This window comes from Salminus brasiliensis, chromosome 5, assembly GCF_030463535.1.
Source record: "Salminus brasiliensis chromosome 5, fSalBra1.hap2, whole genome shotgun sequence".
Lineage (NCBI taxonomy): Eukaryota > Metazoa > Chordata > Actinopteri > Characiformes > Bryconidae > Salminus > Salminus brasiliensis.
In genome coordinates this window covers 10091419-10113587 of record NC_132882.1, presented here as the reverse complement: position 1 = coordinate 10113587, position 22169 = coordinate 10091419, and the positions used below count along the sequence as shown (strand labels likewise).

The following is a 22169-nucleotide window of genomic DNA, read 5'->3' as shown; positions in this document are numbered from 1 at the left end:
CATGGATCTGATTTAGAGACGATCCTCAGCCAAGAGGTAGCAAAGAAGGAGCTATGGAACAGGGATTGGGCTTAAAGTTAAATCTATTAGCATGAAATAGCCACCTGAGAACACTGGAGCTCTGGTAGGGTTCTGGTAAGGAGGCATGGCCCGTGTTTTGAACTTGTGACCCGGGCTACAGACATATACTTTACTTACTCAAAGATCAAGAATAATAAAAAAAAATGTGGCACAGAGGAAGAGACTAGAGGAAGATGGGTTCCCCTTTTGAGTCTTGGTTCCTCTCAAGGTTTCTTTCTCACGATCCAAGGGAGTTTTTCCTTGCCACTGATGGACTCGGGTCTCCGTAAAGCTGCTTTGTGAAAACATTCGTTGTGAAAAGCGCATAAAAAAAAATAATTTAATTGAATCGATAGTTGTCAAAAACTTAGTCCTAGTGACAGTGAATCTCCACAAAGCTGAAAGTTCAACAAAGGATCAGCTGTCCTGCTTAATTGGATGAGAGTCTGAGCAGCATATGAAACAAGAAATTCTATGATTACATTATTATTGTTTGGTCAAAACCTTACAGCATAAAATAGCCACCTGAGAACCCTGGAGCTCAGGCAGAGCTACTCCCTCATAAGCATCTGACCCACTCATGTCTCTTGTCTACTATATAATATTTACAAAGGTGAACTTTTTTGAATTATTTATTGGACAAGCAGCAGAATCATGTTTGTCACCTCTTATTTGTTTACTTTTTTTTTTTTACATTTTGAAAGTAAATACAATTATCAGTATAACGGTTTTATTACAATATTTTTTCCTCTTACTTTGATACATTAAAAAAAAGAAAAACACACGACAACTGCAAACGTGAGAAAAGAAAGCATGGTTGTTTTTCTCTGACACTTGTTTTTTTTTCTTTTTTTAAAACTGACGCAGCTCAGCACATCCGCTCGCTCTCATGGTTTCTCTGGTTACGATTACATCGTCTAAAAATGTATTATCAGCTCTCACTTGAATAGCTATAGGCATTTTTCTTTTTTTATTTGTTTTTGTTGACGCTCTAGGGCGTGGCACTGGTGATGTTGTAAACAGCATAAAATCAGAAAGGGTGGGCTAGAGGGGAGGTGGGGGGTGTTGATGGCTGCCTGGTTACTTGGAGGCCCCTCCCCCTCCCCCCTCGTAAGATGGAGGCACAGTCCCGCTTCATCCCGCCGGGAGAGAGCCTGAGCCAGCCACAGCCGAAAATAAAGATCATGGTTTGTGGTCCGACGGCCGAGTGACGTTTCTTTTATGCGACATAGCTGTACTCATCCGCAGATGTCTGGCTTCGCTCGATGTACTGCTTGTCGATAAGCACCTCGATGCACTTCTTGATCATGCTGATACTGGGGTTGAATCGGGCTTTAGACTGGTTGATCACCTTGAAAGGGGAGGAGGGGGAAAAAAGGCACAGAGCACTGGTGAGAAACATATACAGTAAGCATAGCATGCTTCATCCTTTTAGTACAACCAGTAGAAAGAGTTCTCTTACTAGGGATGGGTGATATAACAACAATATGATAAATTACATTTTTCCCTTTTCTCTGAATTTGGTACGACCAATCAACCCACCCGCTCATAACTCCTCCTAGTACTAGCAATGCTCCAGACACTAGGTGGAAAAGCTCTTAACACATGTCTCTTACGATAAATACTAAGTCAGACGCCACCTCTTTTGAAACTGCTGCCCGACAATGCCGCTTCAGCAGCCTACATGCTTGGAGGATAGCGCCGGGTTCCCCAGCTCCACCACACCAGCCAACAGACGCCAGTGACATCACTATAAGGGTGATGAGGGGCCCTGAAGAGCACAGCCTACCCACCTCAGAAAGAGCACGGCCAATTGTGCTCTTACTGACTCTGGACGCTGATGGCAAAGACTCATGGCTCGGGATTCAAACATGCGACCCCGGGCTATAGATTTATTTTTCTATGTTTATTCTGGTCTTCAGCATTACAGTGAAGGTTTGAATCCCCAGAGTCTTTTCATGAACTTTTAATGAAGCTCAGCAAGTCTGCAATTATCAGCTTCCATGGTCATCTTTATTAGGCAACTGCACCCAGGTGAGGAAGGCATGTTTTCTTCTGCCAAATCCTGCAAAACATGCCACTGAAACATCAGTCGGTGTGTGTACAGATAGAAATGCTAATAGAATATACACACTCCTGTGTATACAAGAACAGGTACACAGAGAGCAGTGCAGGGGAGGGGAGGGAGGCGAGGCCTAGATTCGCATGCAACTCTTAAGAGCCTGAAGCGAGCAGGAAAAGTGCCTTAATGTGGGAGAGGAATGTGGAGAGGGTGGGAATCCTGTAAATCAGTCCTGTGTTTGTGCACATTCACCCATGACTACTGTGAACACCCATGGCTACTGTTTGTGTACGTCTCATACATATACACTGTCCACAGTTGTAGAAGAGCAGTTTGAAGAGCAGTTTGAAGGACACAGTTACAAGAGCACAGGTTTGGTTCCTGACTTCTCTGTGAACTCCAGACACTGCATGGATCTGTTCAGGTCCACCAGCAGCTCACCTGACTTACTATAATGAAAGACTGATTAGATACCGAAAATACTAGGCATACTAGCAGAGGTCTAAGGTTACTGTTAAACAAATAAATGCTAACTATCCGGATAAATAGATGCACATATTCTGTGGCTCTTGGTGGCATGTATATAGCGCCTTGGTATACTATAGACATGCAGGAGTCCTGTACATGTGCAGTTCTCTCTGTATGTAATGTTTTTTTTTTTTTAAAGACATGGGTGGCTTATAGGCATGCCGTGACAGAGGTCCATAAGAGTCCCCCACTGCAGCCCATTTACAGCAGTCATCTCTCATTCTGTAGGAATTCAGCTTCAAAACACTTCACTAAATAAACTTCAGGTCCAAACCTCACAGTAAAGAAAGAAGTGAAAAGGACTGCATTAAAAAGGCTCTACATATACTAAACGATCTATTAAAGCGCTCATATTCTGAAATATAATGGGGCAGAAAAAGGCTTGATCTAGTATGTAGTATGTGAACAAAATATAAACTATATGAACAAAAGTATTGGGACACCTGCTCATTCGTTGTTTCCTCTGAAATCAAGGGTATTAAAAAAATAAAATAAAATAAATAAAAAATTTAATTATATATCCTGCTTTTGTTGGCGTCACTCTCTCTATTGTCCAGGAAAGACTTCCTACAAGATTTTAGAGCACTGCTGCAACAAGAGCATTAGTGAGGCCAGGATGCTGAATGATCACCACCCCACCTGACCCGCAACAGTATTGGCTGGAGCGCCATCATTCCAGAGCGGACAATTCCACTGCTCCACAGCTCAATGCTGGCGGGCTTTATATCCCTCTAGCCCACGCCTGGCATTAGGCATTGGCTGCATGTGTGCGCACGCATTTGTGTCAGCAATTAAAATAGTTAAATGCATTCATCAGAAGGGGTGTCCACAAACATTTGGACGTACAGTTTTCCATTACCTCCACAGTCTATCTATGGAAATACAACTTTGCTGCAGTTTAGCTCTGCCTTTATAAGGAATGTTTTTTCTGTTTTCGGAATAAAGCACAATGCAGGATAGCCAATCAGAACGCAACAGAATTTACTCTTCAATTTTGTGTGTCCGGGGTTCACAAACCCACACAAATGGATCTCAGTGAAAACGATCAAATACAATAAAAATGTGAATGAGGCCTTTAACAGAGACCACCAGGACAATAAGGTAGAGAGCAAGAGTGAAAGCGAGGAGACAGACTCACTTCTTGTATGAGGGCATTGTGTCTCAGGATTTTTCTGGCTTTCATAATCCTCACTATAGCAGCCTGTAAATACATTTTCCTGTCTTCATCCACGGCACTCCTCGTCTGTTCCATCTCCTAAAAACACACACAGACAGATCCAGTCATGTAGCAGGCTTCACATGACAACACAGACAGCATATCCTCCCGGTCACATAAAAGCCTCGCAATTAAACAAAGAAAGATTCTTTTCCCCTCTATGTAAAAAGAACTGACAACATATAGGAGGGTAAAACAGAGCTGTACCTGTGGTGTGTCCCGCTGCATTGACGTAGTGATCTTAAACTTGGTTCTTTTACTAGTGAAACTCATATTTAGTGAAAAAGTGGATTCGGTCTCGATTTCCTCCTAAAGGCAAAAGTAAAAAGAAAGTCATATTAAAAAGCCCAAATAATATGAGCTGCTTAATAAAAAGAAAAAAAATGAACTGCTTCCATGCATTCAAGTCTAGACAAAGACAGATGTAAGAATTTATAGGCAAATGACTCTGAAACATTTAGGTGGAGCTACATGAGATGCCAGCTTACTTTCTGAGAGTCATGATTGATCATCTTGACATCCAGCAGAGACTTAATGGTCTTCTGCAGCTCCTTCTCACTCATCTGTGTGCTGTCCTGCAGCTCCTTATACCCCACTGTCTCACTGTTGTTGAAGGCCAGCAGCACCGCCATTTGATAGGTTGTAACCATGGCCACGTAGGGCTTGGACAGGTAGTTCATCTTCACTTCACCTGCAAAAGAGTATGTGAGTGAGTGAGGGAGGGAGTGAGGGAGGGAGTGAAAGGGAAACTCGATGTGATTCACTGGAACAGTATCAGATGGTTTTACAGGTTAGTGACAGCATTTTTAAAACATTCACAGAGTGGAGTTTGCGGAGAATGCATTCAGAGAGGTGGGATGACCTTGCCTTGAGCAATTCTGCCTGATGTTATCAATTGGGTTGATGTTAACAATCCCTGTTACATTTCTAAAGAATGAGACAACAGTTCCACAGAAAAAGGCACGCTCTGAAACATGTTACATATGGCCGAAACCATTCAAACAACAAAAACGTTGTGGCACTGCATCGACAAGCTCAGACTTGTGTACTTGTGCATGTGTTTACTGGAGTGCACAACACAATCCTGGGTGTAAAACACAAGCCCACAGACACAGTACCTGTGCAAAGATAGTGTAGCCAGGTCAGCTTCCTCCCGCTGAAATGCTGATTATAAAACAACTCAAACTGGAGAAGAAAGGAAATAAGCATTAGCGCATATATTAACTCTGTAAACTGCTATATTTAAAATCATTCATTTATTAATTAAACAGAGGATATTAGTTGCTGTGTTAATAAATATAAAAGGCACATTGTTACATTGTCACAAAGAAAGTGAGATCTCACCATCTGTACACTTTTCTCCAGTTCCTGAGGGATGGCAAACGTAGAGGAGGGGACCTGTGTGAGAGGCCATGCTCCCGCCTGCAATACAGAGAAGCCCAGACACCCGTTTACCTCAGAGAATCCCCTTATGTCTCCCAAAACTCTGAGAACTTGTCTGAATTTGTCTACTTTTGGAAAAGGCATGTCAAAGGCACTGCATGTCAGATTATCTGTACTTCACGCTTGATGAACCCATTTCAAACAATAACTTCTCAAGCCAGGAACATATTTTCCCCTCTAGCTCTACAGGTTTGTGTGTGTGTGGTCTCTCTCCCATCTCGATCTCTCTCACTTTCTCTCACCTGTAACACATAGATCTGAAAACTGATGCCCAGGTCCACCACTATCTCCTGGGTTTTAATGAAGTTGTTGAACTTGTTGTTGAGGTCGGCGCTTACACTCATGTCTGTGTACATTCTGTGCAGTTTGCTTGTGAACTCATAGCCACACGCTTGCTGCAAGGTAGGAAGGAGACAGAGAAAAAGACAGAGTTTAAAAAAACAAAAAAGCACAGTTTGCACACTTTCATCAGAAGAGCCCTTTCATTTCTGTTACTGATTATACGTAATGGCAGCTGTTGCGCAGGAGTGGGAGACTGAAAAGGACTGGTGATTACTGCTGAATCACATCTGTGCACTACTTTTATAGCCGAGGAGTGTAGAATTAAAGGCCACTTCAAAGAGACACACAGCACAAGACAAGGCTGCTGCCTTACCTTTAGTTTGTTGATCATGGCTTCCTCCGAGTCCATGGATAAGGAGAGCCCGTGTATTAATCTCTTAGCAAGCATTCTTGCATAAAACTAAAAGAGAAGGACAGAGGCAGAACAAAACAGTCAAAGTTTACACATAAATCTTTACCCTTTAATGGTAAGTAAACAGGAAAGGGCTTAAATGTCAACATAAGCTAGAATTGAAATCCCAGTAAAGTTAACGTAGCAATGAAGAATTTACATGAAATCTAGTACAACTCCCAGGTAATCACTGGGAGAACATGTGTGAGAAGAAGCTAATACATCTGACAGAGTGAAGCATCTCTGAGATAATTTAGTTTTGTAAAAAAAAATCAAAATTTGATTTTTGATTCTTCAAAATTTCATGATTGAAAGATTAAGAAATGAAAAATCTGCTGGCCTTTAATGCTGAGGGGGTCTCATCCTGTTTATTAGAACTTTCCTGGCAAGTATGAACACAAGCGTCCTGGTAAAATGTTGTTTAAAGCAACATTATGTAGCAATTTTACCTTTACCTAAAATAAATGTCTCTGATTGAAAGAGAGAGGATGGTGTCGGTCATCATCACTCTGGACCTGACGCTGCTATTGCACGAAATAACTCACTACTACACTAATAATACACTACCGCCTCAGTCCACATACTTTTTTCCTTCAGATGTCGGATCTGTAGCTCTCAGACTGTAAGCAAATGCAGGTGTCTGTTAGCGGGAGCTCAGAGTGCAATTTGTTTTTACAACAGTGGAGTAAAAGTGAATTATGCTCCCTTAGCGCAGACTTCAGGGGAGCCCACGAGCACAACACCAGTTCTCGCATAGTGCTGCTTTAAAGGATGCATATTTGAGTGATGAAAATTTTATGGAATTTTGTTGGAGTAACTGTCTACTGTCCAGGGAAGGTTTTTTTTACTATATTTTGGAGCATTGCTGTGGGGATTTGACTGCATTTAGTGTCAGGATGCTGGATGATACTCAATGCTGGGGTGCTTTATATCCTTTTAGTCCACATCTGGCATTAGGCATGGTAATAATAAGCAACAGATTTATGTTAATCTGCTCCAGAGTCTCCTATTTCTTTAAGATAAGCTGTGTGTGCATTTGTACATCTGTGTGAGCAATAGAAGCAACAAACTAGCTAAATGCATTTATTAGAAGGGGTGTCCGCAAACATTTGGATATATGGTGTATTAATGAATTATTCTAAATGCACTCATGTGTCAAAGCTTTTTTTCCTGCTAAACTTACCTTTTGAAAGACATCTTTATCATCAATGTACTTGAAAACGGTGATGAAGCTGGTCAGCTTATCCTCCACCTCATTCTCAGTCATCCCCTTCGCTGACTTCTTTAGCAGATTGTCACAGTACTTGGCAAGCTGCACAACAGTGCATGAAAAAAAAAAAAAACACACACACACACACACACCCTCCAATTATTGTGTCAGGTTTGAAGAAAACCATGTGCTTCACTGTAAAACATTACATTATATTCCATTACACTGTTATTCTATAATGAAATTTTGAGCCATCACTCACCAGTTCAGGCGCTTTACAGATGGATTTGGGCTCTCTGTAGTTTACTACCGAAGTCAGAGCCTAAAACACAAAGGTTTGACAAAATGGTGAGCCTTTTTTTATTCTTTCAATGCCTGTAAACATGCTCAATATCATAAAAGCAAATCCACATTATCTGGCTCTTTGATGCCATCTACTGGGCTAAAAGCATAAACACTGCTTTTAGTAAATACTGACTCCTTAACACTCATTTTAGAATACTATTGTAATAACATTACAACAGAAAGTCATGGTTTAACATTACTGTGTTCTCCTCATAGTATTATTTATAGTGATCATCCAACACCTGATTTGGTAAATCAGTGCTTAATGATGGTAAATCAGGTGAGCAGCTGCTGCTGCTGCTGCTGCTGATGGAATTGAACACACCCACGCTGTGCTGGCTGGACTGGGGGGGCGTCCAGGAGAAACCTGGAACCGAGCTTCTTCAGACTAGCTCACATCTCTGCTACTTTCTTCAGAATGAGAAGCTCTTGTTCCTTTTTACTATATTTATATTTACCTGCATCTGTTCTGATGGGATCTGGAGTTTATACAGTAAACACTCTCTTATTGCTGGGATAAATGCTTTATATGACATGTTTAAATGCCAAAAACATCAGCACAGCACTGTACGTCTATCTTTTCACAGAAATCCATCACATCTACAATACTGTACACTCAACTTCTCATGTAGTTACTCTGTCGTCTCAGAAATTAAATACATGTACCTCACATTAAGGACAAGTTTGCACATGCTGGATAGACAGGCCTGCACAAACCTGGAAATCTTAAAAGCTAGTACAGGTATGGGACCCCGTATGAGATTTATGCAATGTTTAATTCACGCCACTAATCTTTTTTCACCCTTTTGCAGCAAAGTATTATTATTTTTTTAAATATATAATAAGAAATGCTCTATACCTTGTCAAGTGCGCTCATAAAATGCTGGTCCCCATTTAACACTGTGTTAATCAACAGGACAAATTTACTATGAACCTCCAACACAGACTCCACAAACTGGGTTGGCATCTGCAGACAAAAAAGGATAACAGGAGAATTACAGGAGAAAAACATGTCAAACAAGGACAGTAAAGAGCCGGTAATCCCTTCTTTAGTCAGCAAAGGTCAGCCATTGCCCAAGTCGTAGACTTACACAAAGAAATCAATTACACAAATTGCAGGTAGCCAAACAAGTCAAACTACTATTTAGAGCAATGGACTAATTAGCCAGGATTTCTATGTGACAATACTGGCTGGACAAGCGATGGCATTGCAGTGGTGCTAGTCCTCCCAGACCTCAATAGTTGTTTAAATGTATTGCATAAATCCTGAAGTATATGTTATTTATTCATTAGTTGAGTATTCATTAATTTCTTTCATTTGTAAAAGGATTTCAAAGTAGGAGGATGTGATATAGGTTCAAACACTCATCATAGATGAATGTCATGGTAATATTGGGCTTGAGGGGGTGGGCGCAGAATGCACAACATACATATTTAGTAAAAGTGTTTGGTTTTTTTTAGGTGTACTGTGTGTATATACATAATATTTGGTTAAAGATTTCTTAGAAAGTTGCACCCTGACTAGACTCTTTTGGTAGCCATTAACAAGCTTGTCCAGAATTCTGGCTGGATGTTGGACCTCCCCTTAAACTTGTCTGATTCCAGGCATGGATGGATTTTCAAACACAGTTTACAAATTCTATGATAGACTTGAGGCCACAACCTTAGGAAGGTCAGTCCAAAAGCTTAATGTTAGCCTGCTCTATGCATTCCGTGACTACATCTAAAGTGTGTTTGGGGTCACAGTCCTGTTGAAACACCCATAACCATACATGCCCATCTGAAGTAATTCCTCTGAGCTGACAGTTCAGGCTACACCGCCCATTAACACTAGGACCTGCAGTTATTTGGAAAGGGCTCCAAGAGAAATCACTGACTTAATGAATCAATAAATCAATAAATCAATCAATCAATCAATCAATCAGTTCTTCTTAGAGCTGCATTGAGCTTCTCAAACCCACTGTACTGTGTTCTGGTCAGTCCAATTACAAACCATTTTTAATTCCTTTTTCTTAGAGAAGCTACTATCTATAGTCAGTCATGCTAATAATCTATCTATTTTTTTATCTGTATGTTGTTACTCATTCTGCTCCAGAAAAGGAAACTGAAAGCTCCAAACTGCCATGAAAAGTATGTCCATGAAAAGTGTATGGTCACTTCCACATCAACATTAAAAAACTATTTTTATTAAAAAAATCTAATAACTTCATTTGTTGACTCACATTTTCCTGAGAGAGGTTACTGGTGGCTCGGAGCCCCTCGTCGTGAATGTGCACCTGCAGCTCTTGTATCATGTGAGGTAAGCCGTTGGACACAGCCCGCAGCAGCGTGTACATGTTCGCCATGTCTGAAAACGAGCCAGAACAAGCAGTGTCAAATCCCCAGATCCAGCCGTGAAAATCAGGAGGTTTGCGATCCTACACAACCACAACCACCTAAAGTGAAGGCTGACCCACAGCCACAATAAAAATACCACTGCTGAGAGTCTGCTGTTAAACAGCTTTAGAAGGTTTAATGAATACAGTTAAACAGGCAGAGAGTAGCAAAGTCAAATGAGCAGTATTATTAAATGACCTCTGACAGTCAGGCCCACAGTCTATATAAACACATATAAAATGTTTTTGCTTGGGGTTTTCTTTATTATGGTCTTTATTCCTATATAACTGAAGGTCTTTCATGTGATATAATGTCTTATAATGCAGATTACTGGCATCAAATGATCTAAACGCAAACTAATTCAAATAATTAAATCGTCTGAAGCATTTGACTCCTACAGTTTGTAGGTAATGGTGATTTTATTACCCAAAAGCTATTTCAAGCCTATTTTGTCCTATATTATAAAAAAAATAAAAATACATTTTAAGCGTACTGGTAGCCAACAGGGGTGTTCTATACAAATAATTTAAATATATATACTGTCATACAGGATAAGGACATTGTACAGACATTTGATATTTGATTCAAATGATTTATTTATATGTGAAACATCAGACAGAAAGACTAAAGCAGAGAGAAAGACAAACTAAACTGACAATCTAACCTGACAATCTAACCCACAAACCAAAGCCAAAACAAACACTGCCAGCCTGAAATTAACCCTAAAATTAAATTGGCTTTAGAAACTGTATTTGCCAAACATGCCCCAATAAGTGACTGAATAAAGTGCCACTGCTCTCACCACACAGAGTAAAGCTGCCAATGCTAAACATTTATCATATTGTGTATGTAAAAATGATCATATTGTATTTTTCAGTAAAATATTTAATTTAATGATTTTATTTTTTGCTTTCTTTAGCTGTAAACATCAAACCATCCATTACACAACATGTACACTGAGAATATGTTAGAGTAACTCCTTTTAATAACTAAATGCTGATACCCGAGACCCCTGTATGGATCCCATACTGACATATGAGTGTTGTATTCAAACAATTTTGGCAGCCATAATAGGCTGAATTTATTCTATCACTAATTAAAAAGTTGTTTCACACTTTTTAGGCTCTAATTAGTGTTAATTAAAATTATGAGTACCCAGGTAAATTCTGATTAGCTCTTAAGTAATGAACTCCAAATTTAGTAATTAGATGCTTTAGGAGACAAATGCTCTTAATTACACGGTTATATTAAACTGGAAACTGAGGTGATCATTCAATAAGTGTCCAATAAATATCATCCAATAAACTATCACAATCCTATCATAATGGCTGTGAGAGTTAAAAGTGTACGCACCATCTCTCTTCTCTTGCCTGACGATGTTCTGGCATTCCCCATGCAGGAACTGCAGGTGGTCGGCCACCATCCTCTGCTGGCATTCGTGAATGACTTTGGCGTAGGAGCTCGGGTGCAGGTACTTCCGACATCGCACCTCTTCGTCTTTCAACCGCCCTAAAACCTAAAAAAAGAAAACCACAGACACCCCGTTCATAGGAAGCTATGGAGGAAATTCACTTTCCATTCAAGTGCTTAGCTGTAGTTCTGTTTATTGAATATTATGACAGCTCTACATAATCATGCAGCAGTAAAGCCTCACTAATCTGATTAAAACTGTTCCAAAATGATTCTGGAAAGACCTGGAAAGATCATTTTTGCTCTTGATGTCTCAGCCAGAAGTATAAAGAACAGAACTAGGCTTTTCACCAGATTCAAGGTTGGCTTTAAAACCTCAAATGAAGTGACACTTTACTTTTTTTTTTTTTTTTTTGGAGAGAGAGAGAGAGAGAGAGAGACGCAGTAAATAATAAAATAAAATCTTTCAAAGAGAAGCTTCAAATCAAGCCATGATGTAAAGCAAAGTGTTGTGAGCCCATCAACTACCAGCAGTCCAGAAAATCCCAAACTTTAAAGTGGAATTTCTACTGAACCACGGAGCAGCCCTATCTACACAGATTCCAGAAATGAGAAGGGGCTTTCTCACCAGCATGACTGTGTCTAATAACACTATTCAACAGCGTAGCAGCAGGAACATGACACTAACATTCACCTTCAACCAGTATGCATTAATGAAAGCTGACAGACAAAATCAGAGCATTTTGCCCAAACTAAGCCGGCATTAAATTACTCGGAAACTTTCCAGCTGGGGATAAATTGGGTACAATAGGAGACTGCGCTAAGAAGCCTTTCATAAACATAATATTTAGACCAGATGCAATGTATCTGAAGACATTAGGACTGAACATACATGCAGACTCTAACCATTAGAGCAAAGATGAACATGAACAAAGATCCACAACTAGCTTCTTGAGATGCTAACAGTCCTAGAAGAAACAGGCCACCTTACTCACCTTTTCCATATACTGAGAACAGTTGGACTCTTGCAGTAGGTTGGAGGCTTCTTGTTTGTAATACTCGCCTGTTTTTGTCAGAAACGGCCCTTCGAAGATCTCCTGATAAAACTAGAATGCAGCAACAGAGGGTGTGGTTCCCATGTGAGTTATAAGTGTGCAGAAGGACTTGCAGAGTACAGACCTAGTTTAATTTTCTTAAAGGTGCCACAGAATGCATTTACTGAGTGTTTTCTGTTGTTCTTTGAGGTATAACTGGTAGTGGTATAACAGATCACTGACAATCTGTGATCCGAACAGATTGCCCAGAGAAAAATGCCTAGACTGGGTTAGACAGCCCATTACAATGTTCATTCAGTGTTACTTGGCTCAGAATGAAACATGCTGATTAGCTGGTTTTTGGCACTGCAGCAGCTCACAGGAGCCTCGTACCATAGAATAGCTTTAACACTGTAACAAGAACACTGTAGTTATTTCCAAATTTTACCAGATTTTCCAGTCCTAATACCAGTGAGGGAGGACTAGCACACGCCCCCTCCGACACATGCGCAGTCAAGTCGCTCATTTTTTGCGAACTGCCGCAGAAGCAACATCGCCGGGCAACCAACGCGCCTGGAAGTAAGTGCCGTTTACCTGGCTGCAAAGCACCAGCCTGCAGACGCCAGTGACGGCCAGCACCACAAAAAAAACTATGTGGGGAGAGAGCGCCATCTAGCCACCCTGGAGAGAGCAAGGCCAATTGTGCTCTCTCTCTGTGGGGCCTGGGCTGCCGATGGCTAGCAGCATGACCGGGATTCGAACCAGCGGTCCTCTGATCATAGTAACACCAGTCCTGCTTTGGTTATGCTGGAATTACGGCACAACAGCGTTTGAGATTCATGGTCTCTCAGGTATCAAACACTCACTCTTCCTTCCAGCACCTTTAAAATAACCTGCCAGTAGAGAGTCCAAAGAACTAACTTGTCAAAGAATAAATTCAGATTCATAAACAATGTTTGGTATCTTATCACAACAAACCTGACAGAAAAAGCAAAGCTGCCACTAAAATTTCAATGGTACCCACCTTTAGAGGAAACTTTTTCTTGTACTGTTCAACATGAACAAAGGAGTTGATAACCCCATGGATTACTTTCTGATTCGGATCCTCCCCACACCGGTCACTAGGAATATAACATTTTTTACTTTAAAATATTATTTTTGGCCAGACTGAAGTCATAGTAGGCCAGAGGTATTCACACATTAAGACACACACAAATCTACACACAAAAAGAAAAGGTAGTTAAAATATGACGGTTCAGAAGCTAGGCTGTACATTAAGCAACAGTGATTAAGATGGCGTTGATTCAATCAGCAGTTACTTACTTTTTGATTTCTTTTAGAAGCATTCGGATCAGCATGGCTTGCAGTGGCTCGATCATCAGCTTCCTCCACATATCAAGCGCAAGCTGTAGGTTTAAAGCATAATTCATCACACTGATCATCTCAACTCGAGGATAAGGTTATATTTAGTTACACTCAAAAATAAAGGCGTTAAAAATATATAACCATTTATAGCCTCATAAGGAACCATTTGTTAAAGAGATAAATGTGAGGGTGAAGAACCTATTAGATGTTCAAAGATGTGGATGTAAAGGTTCTTTACCAATTTAAAGGTTACAGTCATTTTAACTGTTCTTAATTGAACAAAAATGGGTCTTCTATGGCTCTTCTCAAAGAATCCCTTTGTAGCATCTTTATTTTTAAGAGTGGAGTTAGCACTCGATGAGTATTAGCAATGATACAATGAGTCAAGTAATAATAAATTCTCCTATTTTGAATTGTGGACTGAATCTATACATTTTCTTTCTGCATCTTTAGCAAAGCACTGTCTCAAAATATGCACAACTAAATGCTTACTTGGCAACACCTATAAACCTAGATAATGATTTATTAGTGTACATTAACTGAACCATCTCTTGCTGTGTTTACCTCTCCAATTTCCATCAGTGGTTCATTCATATCGACCCCACCGTAGCCATACTGCAAGTCTGCTTCCGTCAGTTTGTTCTTCTTTATAAACTGTGTGTTGAGGTACCTGAGGTAAAATAATCAATGGATAAACAGTGGAGAAAAACACAGAAAAAACAAAGACTGTCCTCGTGCATCACTGTTTGTCTCCCTGGCACACTGATCACATTTAAAATAGGGCATTGGGTAAAACGGTAAAGACCAAAGACAATCAACAATTACACCGCTACAATGAGCCACTGTGGGCTATCTGCTTATTTCCACAGCTGCCGAAGCTCAGCAGGACAGTGACACTGCCAGGATGCAGGCCAGCACTGTGAACTCCAGCACACTGAACTGGCCTTAAACTTTGACTGGGCTTATGGGGCACAGGAATCTTAGGTTACACTTTTTACAAACATACAGGGGAAGTAATACATTAGTGTCATTACATGTAAAATGAAGGTGTCAATCTACTATTCAACTTACACACATGTACTTACTTGTTATTGTTCTGATTAAGGGTCCTGATAGCCTGTGGCCATGTGTGTGTGTATATATATACACACACACACACACACACACACACACACACACACACACACACACACACACACACACACACACACACACACACTCTATCAGGTCCCTCAATCAGAACAATAACAAAGACCCTGTTTACGCCCGGTCACTTCATGTGACTAGTATATGAATAAAATCCAACTGATATGTGGATGGAATATGCACAATAGCTCTTTAGGTGGCAATTATTACTGGTGTTTCGGTTGTTGAATACGTCTTGTAGGGACAGCTGCGTTTACAATGCTATAACATGTAGCTCAAATGTGTCTCAGACCACCTCCTGAAGGGGCTTGAGTGATCGGATTTGTAAAAGCGTCTGTATTTTTTATGAGCCTTGGCCTTATCCAGGTTTAGTCCTCACTCTAACAATCAAGAGCAAACCAAGCTAAATGTCCGAGGTTTAAACAAGACACATGCTCCTCCAATATCCTCTCTAACCACATCCCCAACTGATGTGGAGCACCTGGTTCTAATATTATACATTTTAAATAGTAATAAATGTGGGGGGTGCCCTAACTTTTTACTCACAAGACTGTTGCATTTCTATATATATTACATATTTACAAATTAAAAGCAATTTCTTCAGTTGGGTGTTTAATTATATTATTATCTTCATCGCAACACTGTTATAATGGAAATCAAATATTCATATGTTTAAATATGTGTCCTAACTTAAGACTGTAAAATTTGTTAAATAGGCTACAAGCCTAAAACACAATCGCCTGCAAAAACATTTCAAAGTGAAACAAGCAGAAAAAAGAAAGCCTCTCTCACTACAGCATATCAGTAATCTAATTTACATACAGCTCTACTGGCAAAGATCAAGTGAGGATACCTTAATATCAGCCGATCGCTTTTTATGTGTTGTTAACTGACAAGCAATGGCCGGATTAACCAAAAGAAAAGAGGATAAAAGGCTCAGTTTCAATGACAACCAGCCAAATAACAAAACAATTAAAGAGTCACTGCATTAGTAAACAAGCTACAGAACTGGCTGAGCTTGCTAACCGTGATTCACATATTCCACCACTTTCATAAATCATAAAACTGCACCCAAATCACAGAACAACATAAATATCTGTATTTCTCAAAATTGAGTCCACAGCCACGCACCTGTACAAGCAATCCATGTAGTCAGCACCCTTACTGTACTCCTCCCAGTATCTATGATACATCAGCAGGACTTTCTCCTCAGACTCCAGCACTTTCTGTAAAGAGAGACACCCTTCAGCATGACCTCCAGCATGACATGGCATGAGCAACCGTCCAGGGAGAAACACCACTGGTCCTTACCTTATACAGCTGACGGACGTGATTTTCCAGGAATATTTTTGTCTCTGTGTATAGCCGTTCACCCAAAGGTTCTGGGTACGCCACACACAACGCATAAATATCACTGACGGTCGAGTTAAAGAATCTTGGGTAGAAAACACAGCTTAAACATTTTAGTACAGGTAGTATCACCAGTGCATTACATTTATGATGGACAAAGGCAAAATGCCTAATCATGTGCAGAAACGAATGTGCAGATCAATCATTTTAGCTAATATCAGAGATGGCGTAGTAATGTCAGATTAGCCTCAGCAGAAATTTCTGGATTTTCAGAGATAAAAAAAGAAAGAATGAATCTGATACAATCCTGTAACAAAAAAATAATACTGAAAGAACACGCTAGCTGTGCATTTATGTCTGCACTCTTAAAAATAAAGGTAGGTAGGAACAGGGGGTTAAGCGATGTAGACACTGGCACTTACACAAACACTTTTTTGTTTGCATACTTTGAAACCAAATGTTTAAACAAAATGTAAAAGCCAGTCATAAATAGTTATTACCATTAAACAGACATTTAATGGAACTTATACATTAGCAAGCTTCTTTGTGATAAGATATAAAAAATAACAAGTTTTAAAAAGTGAAACACTATAAATATCAGGATTTGTAGCCATCTATTGAGTATTTAAGTCAGTGTTAGTATCTGTATCAGTACTCAGTATCGGCAGATACTTGAAAATCGGAAAGGAAAAAGTGGTATGGGTGCATCCAATTTTTCGTTCCATAAAGAACCATTTTTCTACGAGAGATGTAAGTGTGAGGATCCTTTAGCTTGGTAAAGAACCTGTAAATTTGACTTCTTTTAACCTTTAAAAGGTTCTTCACACATAGATCTCTTCTACGAAAAAGCTTCTTTATGGAGCCAAAAGTGGTTCCTCTTGGGCGCCGCTTAGTTTTTAAGAGTGTTTGAGGATGATGGCTTTGGATCTAGATTTGCCATTTATCTTAAATGAGGTGCTTCAATATAAAAACTACGTCAACAGCTTTTAAAGAGAAAAAGTAACTCAGTATTGGAATTGAAAGTTTCAGTACCATTACTGGAAAAGAAAAAGTGGAACTGGGCCATCTCCATGTAATATTTCCTCTAACATTCGTCCTAGCTTAAATGCCTGCACCAAAAACAGTAAAAGAATGAAAAATGCCTTCATGAACTCTTTCAGAATTAAGACTGAAGCATGTCTGTAACAGGAAGAGTGTCTGGTAATAGCAAGTCAAAGGTTTAAGGCCAGTAGCCTTGACTTACTACCACTAGACACCTGAGGTATGTCTCCTCCCTCCAGGCGTAAAACAGGATACGAAAACCGATCATTCCATGTGGCTCGCTCCACGTAGTCGAGCATCACCACGGCCCTGATGGTCGTCAGCAGCTTGTTCCATGTCTCATCAAAATCCACCACCCGCGGCTTTAAGGACATTGTGTGCGGCTTCCGCTGCGGACTGCTGGGAGAAGCACACGATTTCAAAAGATAATGTGTCATACAACCCTGTTACCACTGCCACAGTGAAGCACAGAGCAGATTTCATAATCAACAGCTAGACTCTAAAAAAAGACTGTAAACATCGGTTCAAGCTAAGTTTCTTCTGAAATTAACTGGGAGTTTTACCCCAGCTTTGCTAGATCTATAACAGATGTTGGGACATAGCTGGGAGTACCTATCTGATTGCATTCAGCCACAACAGCATTCCAAATGCATTGGATGGAGCTCCATCTCTACAGAGAACAGAGCTCATCTACATTCCCAAATAAAGGGGTCTTTACATTGGACACTGGTGACTGTAGGTTCATGTGTGGCTCCTGCAGATGATCCCATTCTATTGGCAATGTATTTATATAAGGAGCTTACACATTTGAACACTTCAACAATCAATAGGTGATAAATTTACTAATTAAAAGTAATGAATATTATTGAACATATAATTTGACTGATACTTCACTGTTGTCACAAAAAAACCTTGTCTCTCCAAAATGGTAACTTTACAGTAGAAGGAACAAAAACTTTAACTAATTTTAAGTCAATTTGGAGCACATTTCTATTGGTCCATTCATCGTGAAATCTGGACATAATGGAAAGAACAACTGCAAGGTTTTTGAATGACAGCAACGACTTTCATAACCAACACCAAGGCCAACATTTCTCTAAGGTCTCAAAATAGAAAGTCTAAAGGGCTTATTTCAAATCTAAATGCAAACCTGAAGAGTTTGCAGATTAACGCAGATACATGCAAGCTTTATGAATGAGGAGCAGAGACCTTTTAACAGAAAAAAATCAGAAAAAAAACAGTACTCAGACAGTACACTATCCTGTGCCAAGTCAGCTGGGTGAAATACCAGACAAAAAAGGTCAACGATGAGTGGCTGGCTGCAAGAGGATGCTGACCTTACGGTCCATCACAACATCAACTCACATAAAGCGTAAAGCAATAGCTCACCACAAATACTGCACACAATTTCCCCTTTTCCCAAAATTAAATTAGCCGGCCAACACACATCCAGTGTCCTGAGACTAATGTAGATAAAAAACAAACAAACAAACAAACAAAAAAGCAATGGGAATCTAGATCATTCATTAAATAACATGAAATACTCTGTTTATTATGTTAGCCCAGGGCTGTTCATATTTGCTGTTCGACTTGGCCGGTCAGAAAATCACTCTAACCCCACTCTTACAATGTCACTGTCACACAAAAACCCTGCCTCTCCAAAACGTGACGCTTACAAGAAAAATAAAAGACTTTTCAAAGGAAGTCAGTGTGAAAAGATTTTACAGCATTTCTATTGGTCCATTTATCAGGAAATAATGAGTTATTATATTCTGTATTAAACTATTTAAGTTACACAATACAGGGCCATGTTATGAACTTGCACTTTTACTAACTACTAAGTTTGTGACCCCCTCCAGCAGCCACCGAGCCTTACTGCAAACTCCAGACCAAAGGCAACTTGACAGGAGTAGGACAAAACATTACTAACATTTAATGGGAGTCAACATAAAAAAATATTCAATGTAAAATATGATTTTATTAAGTGATTTGTTTTATTGGTCCATTCAACAGGACATTCAGACAACCTCTCAGATTCATATCATGTCAAAAATGTCAATAGTATTTTGATACCATACAATACAGGATTTATTACATTCTGTATTTAAGTATTGGAGTATTTCAGCAATCCAGTAGCACAGCATATAGTGCAATATTATAAATGTACATAACTAACTCATTTAAGGAATTACATTGAGTTTAGGGACCCCTTATAGTCCTAGAGCAAAACTACAGAACAAACGGCCAACTTCAGACCAATGGCAACTTTACAGGAGGAGGACAAAACCGTATTAGCTTTTATTATTTATTTATACATTATTTATCTTTATTTAATGTCAAAAATGATTTTATTGAGGGATTGTGGAGCATCTCTATCGGTCCATTCATCAGGAAATGTCGACAATGTTAAAAAACAGCCTAAATTTTTACTTAAAGTATTTTTATACTATGCAATACAAGATTTATTACATTCTCGGGTATGTAGGCAATCCAGTAGCACAGCACATAGTGAAATATTATAAATGTACATAACTAACTCATTTAAGGACTCATTTAGGGACCCCTTATAGTCCTAGAGCAAAACTACAGAACAAACGGCCAACTTCAGACCAATGGCAACTTTACAGGAGGAGGACAAAACCGTATTAGCTTTTAAGGAGAGTCAATGTCAAACGATATTATTTATTTGTATTTAATGTCAAAAATGATTTTATTGAGGGATTCTGGAGCATCTCTATCGGTCCATTCATCAGGAAATGTCGACACAATGTTAAAAAACACTCTCAGATGTATCATATCAAAGCAAACAGCCTAAAGTCTCTTCATACTGGGCAATGCAGGATTTATCACATTCTCAGGTATGTAAGCGGTTCAGTAACACAGCATATAGTGCAATATTATAAATGTACATTGTACTAATTTAGCATAAGGCATAAGTTTGGGGACCCCCTCAGAGTCCACCAGCCTCACAGTAAAACTACAGAGCAAACTTCAGACCCCCACCAGGTCTTAGAGGACTGGTTACATGAGTGGTAAGGAGGGTAGAGCACCTATCTGAGATTTCTGCAAGCCTTAAAGCCACCAGCTGGGTGGTGCACCAGCCTCTCTGTGCCCATAAACACAGCCCGAGCCCAGCAGCCCAGCAGCCCAGCAGCCCAGAGGCACAGAGGCACAGAGGCCTAGCTAGTTAGCTGTGTAGCCGCACAGCTAGTCTGACATCCCAGCCAGTTCAGCTTGGTGTAGAGAGCTGGAAGCTGGACTTAGTGGAGACAGACGCTGGACCGGGCTTGTTGTTCACCCTGTGGAGTTACTTAACTGCCCTTTCGGTCAGGACGCCGAAAGCTAAACTCCCTCTGAACCGAGGCAGCAGCTAGTCGGCTAAACCGAGCCTGCTGTCCAGTGAGCTCCACACCGCAGCTCGCCTCTCGCCTCCAACACTCAACCCCAGCTCGACTGCTAATACCTGAACCAGCTGTAAAAGAGGACGGTCACGGCGTGTGAGTGTAATTACCTCGGGGCTCAGTGTCAGTGTGCTGAATAAAAGTGAAGTTCCCCCGCTGTCAAAAAGCCCGATACCTTTCACTTAGACCTGCTCCATCGCAGAAGCCCGAGGACGGCAGGACTGAATCAGCTGGAGGGGTTTCGCAGCGAGGTGAAACTGTGGGTCTGACGAAATGGTCAATAATAAAGAGGGATCTGGTATTTAGATTAGATTCAATTTGTATTACCCTCTAAATGATGTGGACATAGCCATCGTGTGCGTGATGTAAACGTATTTTAAGCGGAACACGTCGTTAACGCCCCCCCATTTCTGAATGGTATCGTCTGGAACTACGGTATCCAGTTCAGGACAGTCAACCTCGCCGCAGATCGTGCTGCTCCGAGGCCGAGTTACGCTGCATGACGTCATTTATCAGAAAACTGAGGGGAAATGAACACTTCTGCCTGTTTTACAAACTCTCTTTATGTCTGTTAACGTTGTGATGAGTTCATTGAGCATGAAGTATAGTTCAAATCATTTCATTTATTTTTTTTGTTTTATTAGATTTACTGAATAACTGGTTGAGCCTGTTTTCGAGATTCTTAAAAATCCTAAAATTCTTAAAAATCCTAAAAATCTTAAACATCTTAAAATCTTAAAAATCCTAACAATCTTAAAAATCCTAACAATCTTAAAAATCCTAAAAATCTTAAACATCTTAAAATCTTAAAAATCCTAACAATCTTAAAAATCCTAAAAAACTTAAACATCTTAAAATCTTAAAAATCCTAAAAATCTTAAAAATCTTAAAAATCTTAAACATCTTAAAAATCTTAAACATCTTAAAATCTTAAAAATCCTAAAAAACTTAAACATCTTAAAATCTTAAAAATCCTAAAATCTTAAAAATCCTAAAAATCTTAAAAATCCTAAAAAACTTAAACATCTTAAAATCTTAAAAATCCTAAAATCTTAAAAATCCTAAAATCTTAAAAATATAAAAAATCCTAAAAATCTTAAAATTCTTAAAAATCTTAAAAATCCTAAAAATCTTAAAAATCTTTAAAAAAAATGACTCTTGACTAAATTAAAGCTGGCTGGTGAAAAACTATCTAAGGGTGATTCTTCAATTAGAGGAAATAGCCCATATCTCACTGTCCCCAAGTTCATAAATTCATTCCTAACCCAGACTGAAACTTCTCTGCTCCAATAAAATGATAAAAATGTGATTTATAATAACTTTTTATAATAACTAAAAACACAGAATGCATTATTTATGCTCATATCTATACAACCTTTGATTTAACTTTCCTTCATTAATAAGTGAGGGGAAATAAACACTTCTGCCTGTTTAACAAACCTTAGCTGT

General features: G+C 39.5%; 1 protein-coding gene across 2 annotated transcripts; it reads right to left on the bottom strand.

The window, feature by feature from the left end:
• Positions 1-676: 676 nt before the first annotated feature.
• Positions 677-20942, bottom strand: cul2 (cullin 2). 2 transcript variants are annotated; one of them, XM_072679369.1, is made up of 21 exons: positions 20831-20942; positions 17575-17718; positions 16240-16342; positions 16060-16154; positions 14347-14452; positions 13741-13823; positions 13442-13538; positions 12379-12489; positions 11327-11489; positions 9820-9944; positions 8457-8564; positions 7515-7574; positions 7226-7354; positions 5965-6051; positions 5552-5704; positions 5211-5288; positions 4985-5051; positions 4355-4557; positions 4074-4175; positions 3789-3905; positions 677-1411 (listed from the first exon to the last, which is right to left on the bottom strand). In XM_072679369.1, exons 2-21 carry the CDS (start codon positions 17691-17693, stop codon positions 1280-1282), a joined length of 2238 nt encoding a protein of 745 aa, XP_072535470.1. In that variant the 5' UTR covers positions 17694-17718; positions 20831-20942; the 3' UTR covers positions 677-1279. The 2 variants fall into 2 exon arrangements, with proteins under 2 accessions (XP_072535470.1, XP_072535472.1); XM_072679371.1 differs by having other exon boundaries at positions 17575-17715.
• Positions 20943-22169: the final 1227 nt, after the last annotated feature.

Bases quoted from the DNA above. Each gene is read 5' to 3' on its own strand.
- cul2 (XM_072679369.1), bottom strand. From the start codon at position 17,693: ATGTCCTTAAAGCCGCGGGTGGTGGATTTTGATGAGACATGGAACAAG. The intron at 3,906-4,073 runs GTACAGCTCTGT...GTGTGTTTTTAG, and splicing joins TGCAGCGGGACACACCACAG to GAGATGGAACAGACGAGGAG. The intron at 1,412-3,788 runs GTGAGTCTGTCT...TCCCCTTTCAAG, and splicing joins ACAATGCCCTCATACAAGAA to GTGATCAACCAGTCTAAAGC.